Here is a 10,827-nt window from a genome sequence, read left to right as displayed (position 1 = left end):
GTGTCATAAATGCTTATTACAAAACACTTGTTAAGAGCAATTCTTCTGGGATTGTCCTGAAGAAACAAAACAAAAATATATACTCAAAACCAATGATTCCACTTTCTTGGCTTGACATGAAGATGCACGTCGGGGTTTGAACCCTGTAACCCCATTGGCTGAGAGTCAAAACACCGGAAACGCTACACTTTCCCATTCTGTGCATGTCTATGTATGTCTATAAGCAAATGTACTAACACAAAGGCAAGAGATGTATCGCCCAGCCCTGGCTGTGGCTCTGACAGGCAGACCTCTAAGCCTCTGGTCCCCCCCCCCCCCCCCCCCCCCGTCCTGTGTGGTTCCGCAGGCGAGCTCATCAACCTGGCGCTGTTCTGCGAGCGCATGCGCCGGCGCTTCTGGCCCGAGTGGTTCGTGGACGCCGAGGACCTGTTCTTCCAGGGCGAGAGCGAGGACAGCAGCGGCAACACCAGCAGGGGCCCGTCCCCCTCGGGCCTGCTGGACTTCGGCCTGTTCTCCCGCACCGACACGCTGGAGGACAGCGACGGCAGCGGCGTCAGCCGCTCTGGGACGCACACGCACTCCCCGGGCTCGGACCACTCGCTGTTCGACTCGGACGTGGGCACGGGCTCCGACAACGACGCGCAGCTGAAGACCGCGACGATGGAGGACGGGCCGGACGTCTGACCCGGCTGAAGAGAGGGAGTGAGAGAGACGTCTGAGGCCAAGGGTCCCCCCGACGCCGTCCCGTTATTATTATTGTTACTTTTTCTTGCTCTCGAGGAGGCCGGCGAGAAACACACAGACTGGGGAAAGGGAACCTTGCTCTTGACGATACCCTTCTGAGGTCGCCGTGTGCATCGTGTCCGATGGGAAGACCCGGGGAGAACCGTCCGCTACTTTGGTGTCATGCAGAGCGTATGAACCGAATCCCGTTCCCCTCGTGCTACGCGGCGGCTCGTCCCATTCCTCACGCCACATCCGACCCTGTGGCGCCTCCTCTTAGGCCTTATTTGTGTTGTGGTAGAATACTAGAGCAGGGGGTGGAGGAGGAACAGGAAGGGGCTTGTTGAAGAGGGGCTTTGGGGATGTGTGTGTGGCACATTATGTGGACAGAGTAGAGTAGAGCAACAGACGTGTGGTTCTGTCCTCCATGTGTGGAACGATGCAACAGAACCCTGGAGCGTGCATCGAACAATCCCAATCCCATCCAGCCAATCATATGAAAGGTACTCCTGTCAAAGGTACTGGCTGCCAATCAATATCGAGGCGCCGACCCCATCCTCCCAGGGTTCTGGAGCGACCAAACTGGCTTCATGATGGAGTCTCTGGTCTGATGATGGGCCGATGGTTAAACTGTGTCGTGTCATGATGTAGGGGGAAATCTCTAAAGTGAATAGCAACGGCCTTTTAAAACTTCCTCTGGCAACTCGATTGGTCCAAATACTAAACAAAATAGCATATATATATATATATATATATATATAATGTAGGAGTTTGTAAAGACAGAGATGCAGGCTGGTCAATCCTTGAAAAGCAGAAATATACAAGTACTAAATATGACCACTAGATGGCGATATCCCTTCAAGGTCATATGCCACAGAGGCCTTGGCAGCCTGCATGTCTGTTTTAGGAGTATGTTTATGCAATACGATATTGCTCCTTAAGTCTTAAGTTATAGTTTATTGTGTGTGTTTGTGTGTGAGAGAGAGAGAGAGAGAGAGAGAGAGAGAGAGAGAGAGAGAGAGAGAGAGAGAGAGAGAGAGAGATTGTGTCTGGTTATCCAAATGCAATGTAAAAATGGTTTTAGATCCAATTTTATTTACATATTAATTACAAATAATCATTATTTTTTTAACCTGTGTCAAAGTTTAATTTGTATTAGTACTGTATGTTCCTTTAATGACCCTTTAACAGGGATATTATTTTTGCACTATTGAGAATATCACTTTCATTATGGTAGTATTATGTTGTGATAGTTTGCAAAAGGCCAAATGGAAAGGAAAAAAATGTGGGTTTGGTTCACAATAATGACGATTGTTTTGCGGTTGTACTATGTTAGCAATTTGTGTGGCCTCATTGCGGTGTTTGAACATAGTAGTGTTTCCACGTTTATCATCAAGTAAATCCACAAGGCCTTTTAATCAATTAGAGTGGGGAAATTGGGAACCAAATTAATCGTTACTTTTTTTTGTTCAACAACAACTATTTGTTGTTCAACAACTACTAGGGTTCAAATAATCTGTAGTGATACAATGGACCAAAACATTATAGCAGGTGTTTTTGCTGCTCTCTGTTTGGCTGGTTCGCTTCCCATTCCCTTACGGGATTGGTCGATTTGGTCGTCACCATTGAACTGTTGTACTCAACCAACACAGGACGATTTCAGACAGTGAATCTAGAGGTAGTTAATGAATGAATGAGCATGAAAACTTGATGGGTGAACCCACCAGCGTTCTCCTGATGGTTGGCTCCCCGTTTGACCCAGCAGCTCTGGTGTGGTCGGGACAGCTGAGACACCCGGAACATCTTCATGAACAAACCGCTGCTCTCCCCTCCAGCACTGGAATGTGCAGCTTTATCCTTATCGCAATTGATTTGTGCCGCAGCCCGAAGGGGAATCGGAGTTGGACTGCTTTATCAAGCCATATTTACAGAGGACTTCCACAGAATGGAGATGACACGAGGGCCGTGTTGTGCTGGGGTTTTATGTAAATATGTGTGAGTAGACTGTACAATAACGTATGTGGATGTGTCGAAGGAACCCTGCAACCTGTGCAGGTACATCTTGTCATCAAGTGAACAGATGACCAGAAACACTCTCAACAGTTTAATTAAAGAATAGCTGTGACAATTTTAAACCGCTCTGCTGAAATCTGTTTCTCTTCATGGAGGTTAATCATTTAAATTGCACTAACTTTATTCTCCCCCGAAGGAACTAAGTTCACATTGGTAAAAGCAAAGGTAAAGTTAAAAGGTGACGGTGCATTTAAGGCGTGAGACGGACAACATATCAGACAACAAATGAGGCCAAGATAAGGGGGTTTGAAACAGTTTACATGGCTAAGATAACTTTGAGTAGTAGTTGAATAGTCTGATTAGAGGTGGGAGCAAAAAATGATCATCTTCACTTCCAAAGTGTGGGTTATCATTGTGCTTAGTTTGCAGAATGCATATACACACACTTAACACTCTGGAACACACTTTTTTTTCATACTTTTTTTTTGTATTTACTACAAATCACACATTTTGGGCTGATAGGTTCTACTAGCTGCGACTCTAGCCTACTTTAAATGGCGCAATTGTTGTCGGTGCTGATGTGTTGATTTTTATGTGTGAATGCATGCATACGTGTGTGTGCGTGTGCGCTTATGTGTGTGCGTATGTGCGAGCGCTCGTGTGTTTTCAATCAGACTTAACGAGTCGTAGTCAGTCATCCAGGTGTGGAGGCATGCTGATTACAGCTCAGCACAGCCCAGGGGAGCGGAGCTGCTGATGGGGAGAGAGGAGACCAGAGAGGAGGAGGATTTCTGCAGCAAGAAGTGCTAGCAGAATGAAGAAAATCAAACATGTGTGTGCGCGTGCTTGTTGGCGTGTGTGTGCATGGTTTGTGTTTCTGTCTGTGGATGTGTGTGGGTGCATGCGTGAGTGTGCATGGGTGTGTGTGTGTGTGTGTGTGTGTGTGTGTGTGTGTGTGTGTGTGTGTGTGTGTGTGTGTCACTGTGTGTGTGTGTCACTGTGTGCGTGCATGTGCACGCTTGTGGGTGTGTGGTTAGTGCTTGGTGTGTCTGCATGTGTGTGTGTGGGTGCTTGTGTGTCTCTGTGTGAGTATGTGTGCACGCTTGTGGGTGTGTGGTTAGTGCATGGTGTGTGTCTGTGTGTGTGTGTGTGTGTGTGTGTGTGTGTGTGTGTGTGTGTGTGTGTGTGTGTGTGTGTGTGTGTGTGTGTGTGTGTGTGTGTGTGTGTGTGTGTGTGTGTTGGTGGTTGAGAGGGAGTGGAGCAGGGGTTCAAAGATAAGCGAGAGACAGGGAGAGGGCAGGAAAGGCCCAGGACTTGGAGTCGGTCCGAAGAGGAGGAGCGGTTGGACAACAGCCAGCAGAGGGGGAAGTAAAAGGCCTGTGTGTGTGTGTGTGTGTGTGTGTGTGTGTGTGTGTGTGTGTGTGTGTGTGTGTGTGTGTGTGTGTGTGTGTGTGTGTGTGTGTGTGTGTGTGTGTGTGTGTGTGTGTGAGATGGATACAATAGGAGGAATACTGGTGGATGGAGAAAGCAGCACCAGAACTCTGGGTGAGAGATAGAGAGAGAGAGGGGATGGGAGAGGAGGCAGAGCATGCCGGCCTTGGCAGTGGGCTAGGAAGGCGAGACGGGGGGGGACCAGGGATCAGGAACCGGGCTCCCGGGGGAAAGGAGCAGGTGTTGGCTGTGAGCAAGGCCTCTGGGCCCGATGTCTCTGCCAGAGCCTAAAACAATCTGCACTATTCCTGTTGTTTTCTAACGTTAGACTCTCCCAACGCCACACCATATCGCTCTTTCTTTTCCTTCACTCTCTCCACTATGTCAATGTCTCTCTCACCCTCTCTCCCTCTTTTCTCCCTAACTTATCGCTCCCTTTTTCTCTCTCCCTCCCTTCACTTTCTCTCTCTTTCTCTCTCTCTTTCGCCCTCCCTCTGCTCTATGCTCTCCTTCTTCGCTTAACAGATCAGCGATCCACAAAGAGGGGTAAACACACAGAGCAAAATTAAAACGGGAATTCCCCCTGGCGCGCCACAACAAATTAGAGCAAACAAATTACAGCAAGTCAACACACAAACAGCGGAGCATCTGTGGCTCTCTGAAAGCCACCAGGAGCCGCTGCCTGCCTCCCGACTAAGCCACCTCCACAACACGGTGCACGTACAGAAAACTCGTGGGCTAAACTTGTATGTGTTTCCAAACTCATCTGTTGGATGGATATATATTTCGGGGATCTATTTCCTGTTGCTGTCAATATTTATTTTTTTATTGCAATTTTTTTGCAATCGATCACACACGCAGACAAAGCAACACAGAGTGACCGGAGCTGTTCAGTTTTAAATGCATCTTAAACGATTGTTGTCTAATGTTTACAGATGTTTACATTTTGCTCGCATTCGTCAACCGACCCGTCTCGTTATATTTGCCATGAGTGTCCATATTTGTAATATTCTTTAGTTTCTACCTTGTGGTCAAGCTCTGTTGACCACCCCCCACCCCCCCTGCCTACCATGACCGTCTCCCCCTGGTCCAAAAGACTCCCCCGCAGCATCCTGGCCCTCCCCGGCCCCTCTGGCGCCGGCCCCCACTGGTCCATCTGCCTCCCCGCCGTGCGGTACGGGGGGCCCCGGGTACCCACCTCTCTCTCCCCCCTCCCCCCTCCCAGGGCAGCTGCTTCAAAACCCCTTACCCCCCTAACCAACCTTCTGCTGCCACAATGTGCCCCAGGACACACACAGTTGCACCACTACACCATCGCCTCTACCACCAGCCCCAACATACACATCGGCAACATGACCAGCAACACACACACACACACAGAACAACTTGCATGGCACTCAAAGACACACGCACACATAACAGACACACACGCACACACAGAACAGCTTACATGGAACTCAAAGCCACACGCGCGCACCTCACACAGACACTGTGTGCACGAACATGCACACAGTGTTCAAACTAATCGTAATAGTCCAGCTACTGACCCACTTGAACACACATACACACGCGCACACACACATTCTCTCTCTTTGCACACAAATAAATACACACGTACACACAGGCTCTCTCTTGCTCTCACTCTCTCTCTACACACACACATGCACACACACACCCACACACACACACACACACACACACACACACACACACACACACACACACACACACACACACACACACACACACACACACACACACACACACACACTCCTGTCGACCCCTGAACACTGAAGTTGGTGCTCTTCACAGTGTCCGTGCATTGCGTACCATCAGGGGGCGCTGTTCTCTTCACTCTTAATGCTTTAAGTTAGTCAGAGGCTTGTGAAGGTTTCTAGGTGACTTTGGCTTCTCACACAAAGTATGTGTGCAGGCGCATGTGTGTGTGCAGGCATATGTGTTTGTGTCAAGGAAAATGTGGGTGTGCAGGCGTATGTGTGTGAGGAGAGATTTTTAGAAAGGCAGATGCTCAAAGTTTAAAAGCGTAGGATTGTTTTTATGCATGCCGTTAACAGCATGACCTGCTGGCCTACAGCAACAAATTGTTACACAATATTTTATTAAACCATGGAATAGATAAGCAATACCTGTTGAATTGAGTCTAATAGAATAGCAATGTCATAAAGCATACAACTGTATGATTGCATTGATAGACTATAGACTATACGATGCAATAGATCCATAGATTATAGGGTACATTTATCAGAACTGCTCTATTATAAATGACAGGTGGCTGAACGGCATAGGAAACTCCAAATTCATCCAATTAAACAACAATTGACGTGACACACTAATGGACACAGAAACAGCATATACATTCAGATCTCTAAGATACATTTACAACTAATAAAATGGCAAACTATGTGTGCTAATGAAATGGAATACATATCTATGAAAATGATTATATTGCGTCTACCTTTGAGACAAACTGAACAATCCTAGGCCACTGTCAGTCACCAGGACTGTTGTACTGCGGCGGCGGCTCCAGGAACCAGGAGTTCGCTGCGACTTGGATACAGCGTGATGGGCTTCGTGACGATCCGTCCACCCAGCGGATTAAACACAAATTAAGCCCTGCGCGCTACATTTGTGTTACCTTAGAGCAGGTGTAGTTGACGGAGGAGGCCAACACGATATAGGCTACGGCAAGCGTGGGCCTGTGTGTGTGCATGTGTGCATGTGTGCACGTGTGCATGTGTGTGTGTGTGTGTGTGTGTGTGTGTGTGTGTGTGTGTGTGTGTGTGTGTGTGTGTGTGTGTGTGTGTGCGTGTGTGTGTGTGCATGCACATGTGCATGTGCCAGGAGAGATGGGCGGGGTCGTGTCCGTGCCTACTCCTTCAACACGTTTATTTCATATCAATATTGTCTTCAATGATTCATATTACTTCTGTTTCATCAAATACCCTGTCTTCACTTCAACCTTCATAAGTGATTTTCCCAGATGTTCATAAAGTTGGGCTTTGGCTCCTGTGTCTAGGGGTGGGCTGGGGGAGCGCTACTATCGCCGCTGCCCTTCTGTGGGCACATTATCTCCTCACCCATGCGCTCCTCCCCTCTCTTTCCCCCCTTTTTACATTCCCTCTTTTTCTTGGGGATGTTATCTTCAGACGATTATGCCCTAATACCCCTGTATTGTTGTGCTCTCAAAACAATGATTAGCAATCCCAAACGAGACTATGGGCAAATTTAGCAGCTTTCCTCTGATGTTTTTTTCTTCTCATCATCTCCCATCCTTTTTTCCTAAGAGCAGGGGGGATATTGGCAAAGCCTCTTTAAACTCCTGGTATTACGGAGGATTATTTTGTGCCGAGATCCTGGCTCGCGTGTCTGCTTTCCCCTCCTCCACCCTCCCCCCCCCCCCCCCCCCCCCACCCCCACCCTCTCCTCCCTCCCCCATCCCCTTTCTCTTTCTGGTGGCAGACACGCTAGGTAAACAGTTTGTGTCACACTTGATTGCGTTTGAGAAATTAAAAAACAGCCGTTGACAATAAGCCAGGGCTGGGATGAGGACCGGGGAACACCGCCGCCATAAGACCCGGGCTCTTTGGGGAGCGGCACCGCGCCGTGTGACCGTGCACACGGGTGAGACAATACAAGGCCCTGTCCTTCTGAGAAGCCTCCAAGCCCCCAGTCTGTATGACTATCTGTACTGGGCCACCTGCTTCTCTCCCTCTCCCTCTCTCCCCGTGTCTCTCTCTCTCTCTCTCTCTCTCTCGTTTCTCTATCTGTCTCTACCTCTGTGTGTGTGTGTGTGTGTGTGTGTGTGTGTGTGTGTGTGTGTGTGTGTGTGTGTGTGTGTGTGTGTGATTGTGTGTGTGTGTTTCTCTATCTCTCTCTCTCTTTCTCTCACTCACTCTCACTCTCTTTCTTTCTCTCTCTCTCTCTCTCTCTCTTTCTCTCTATCTCTCTCTCTCTCTCTCTCTCTCTCTCACTCTCACTCTCACTCTCACTCTCTTTCTCTCTCTCTCTCTCTGTCTGTCTCTCTTACAAATCAATACACTCGCTCCCCGCTGCTCCTCTGTGGTCCGTCAGCTTGACTTTAAATTGAATGTGACTGTTTACAAACAGGTCTTGTGGGCCTACAGTAGTGGAGGACACATATACGCGTGGCGTGTTGGTGTGTAGTACTCTCTCCCGGCGCAGGTACTTAATTCCCCCTCGGCACACCGTCTGTGTTTCACAGTTCTGGTGTGAATGTCTAACATGTGTGAGATGTGTGAAGAAGCCGTTAGGTTTCAGACCATTAAAGTTTACACCAACTAAAAATTGAGCAATTAGCGCCGTTCTCTCCCTTATGTTGCATCCCGTTCCTGTGGAGGGCGATGTGATTCTACCAAACTACTCGTTTCATGTTTGAAAGCGCATGGGTTCTTCACCAGTTGAGGGGGGCCTGGGGGTGCGTTCAGGTTGCCCCCCGTCACACGGGGACACACACGGCAGTGCGTAGGGGCCCGGTGGTCCACACCTGGCGGCGGCGGTCTGCTGTTCCGTTGCCCTCCGGATGAAGGCTCGGAATGTGGAATGTTGGCCGACTTCCACGTTCTAGAGCTGGGTGTTTGTGTCGGTTGGGGCAGCATGAAAGCCCCTCTCACCTGGAAGTCATTTGGTGATAATATACAAAATGAGTCTCTTCATAGTCTAACAACATATTTACACTTGGTTAGAGCTCAATATCATCAGGCAGGAAATCTGTCAGACTGGAAAATCTGGCCAGCGGTGTTCGTCAATATTGATCTTTCTCTGTATTGTATTGCCTCATCTCGTCTTGTTGCCTCACCTCATCGATTGAGTACATACAATTGAAGTGATGGATTCTGGTATGGTTCTGGTACTTCCATGGTGGACCTGTCTCATCCTACAGGAGGAGGCTTTCAGCAAGCAGTCTAACCATAACCCAAAGCACCTTAGCTAACCATACTTACTATCCAATATTCATAAATTAAGGGATACGGAGAGAGTGTATTGCTTAGTTCAGCACTAAGAAATAGTGAAATCTCACGTTCACACTGGGCAAGAATGTGCATGTGTGCACTATGGATAATAGGCCTATGCTGCGAAAACAACCACCAACATATCTAATCCTAAATACTAACCCCTGGACTGGGTAAGTAAATTAAAATGTGTTGCTGCTTAATTAACTGATTATGTATGGAATTAACTCTGGGGACAGCGTCCTGGGAGTTAATATAGTATCAACACAACATTCAACGCTTGTAGTCCTACACACATACATCTCTGTTTTAGTGACATAAACAATAACTAAAACACCTTTTTAAACCCCAGATCAAGAAAATGTAAGCCATGAACTGGGGCTGACAGAAAATAAACAAATACCTTTTTTAAGAATTACTGTTCATTGATGGCACACAATAATAGTAATGCTTGTGATGGGAAATTCAAAAAACAATTAATTTGAATGTAGGCTAACATATTTGATACAGTTTTGTAAATCAAAACATAATAAGTTAACATAAATAGATAAGTTCACAACACGACTATAATAAGGACTTGTCGATAACACAAGTGGCCCCTTTTGGTTGTTTTTTCAGGACATTTAAAATTAAACAGCCTATTAAAAAAGATGCACACATGTTTATTCTATTGGGCTGGTCTACCCGGCACCTCGGAGGCATGGCTCCGTATCATCCATTCTATTTCCTAACTCACACATCCATTAGCCTAGCCGTGGCGGTGGCCACAGAGGCCAGCAGCAACCCGAACGGGGTCTCTCTCTCATCTATCACTATAGGTTTTCTTGTCTCTGCTCGTGTTCCTCCTTTGTCACCATCAATCAGGAATTATTCAATAAACCTCACACGGGAACAAAGATCGAATCCTCCTGAGTTTCTTTCTGCATCGTTTTTTCCCCTCCTTCTTCTTTTGTTGATCTTATTTTAAGTATACACACAACGTTCGCCTAGCTGTTTTCCTGTCGGAATCTGACAATTAAGCGGGAGTAAACCGGAGACGGGGGTTTACACCCTAGCCGTCACACGTTGCGTGGCGGCCCCTCCATCGAGGGACCGGCGCGCCTGCCTGGGGGGGCTCTTCCCCCCATCCCCACCCTCCAATACATAATCTGTTGTTAGACTGTCACCGCCAGGAACCGAGCGAACCCCTCGGAGACACGACCAAAATTCATTAATCTAATTAAATACGTTGCCATCGCCCAAATGAGACGGTGGTGTGGCGTCGCTGCAGGATAAGTGCAAAGTAAGGCTGGGTCCCAGCAGAGTAGCATAGCCGGCGTGCGCTAACGCTAGCACGCTTCATTACACTCTTAATTACCTATTGTTTCTAACTAGTTGGTGGCGGTTTAATGAGAATCTACAGGCAGTTAAATGTAATCTAAATTTTCTAATCTACTGGTCCATTACCAAGGAGTCAAAATGTTATTGGTTTTGTGAGTAATCAGAATTTTAAATGGCAGTGATATCACTCCCTGAGGCCCGGCAGTGGGTTTCGGGTGTGTAATTGAATTCATTTTCTTCTTCTTCTTCTCCTATTTCTTCTTCTTCTCCTTCTTCTCCTTCTTCTCCTTCTTCTCCTTCTTCTTCTTCTTCTTCTTCTTCTTCTTCTTCTTCTTCTTCTTCTTCTTCT

The 10,827-nt window shown here is 47.5% G+C and overlaps 1 protein-coding gene across 1 annotated transcript in view; it reads left to right on the top strand.

The window, feature by feature from the left end:
• Nucleotides 1–2,858, top strand: part of faxcb (failed axon connections homolog, metaxin like GST domain containing b) — an 11,943-nt gene extending 9,085 nt beyond the window's left edge. Inside the window, exon 6 of the mRNA XM_030371427.1 lies at nucleotides 347–2,858. Coding sequence (XP_030227287.1) covers nucleotides 347–684 — 338 coding nt within the window. The 3' untranslated portion in view covers nucleotides 685–2,858. The remainder of the gene's footprint in view (nucleotides 1–346) is intronic.
• The last annotated feature ends 7,969 nt before the right edge of the window (nucleotides 2,859–10,827 follow it).

The sequence above is a fragment of the Gadus morhua genome, chromosome 11 (assembly GCF_902167405.1).
Source record: "Gadus morhua chromosome 11, gadMor3.0, whole genome shotgun sequence".
Lineage (NCBI taxonomy): Eukaryota > Metazoa > Chordata > Actinopteri > Gadiformes > Gadidae > Gadus > Gadus morhua.
This window is presented reverse-complemented; position numbering and strand designations above follow the sequence as displayed.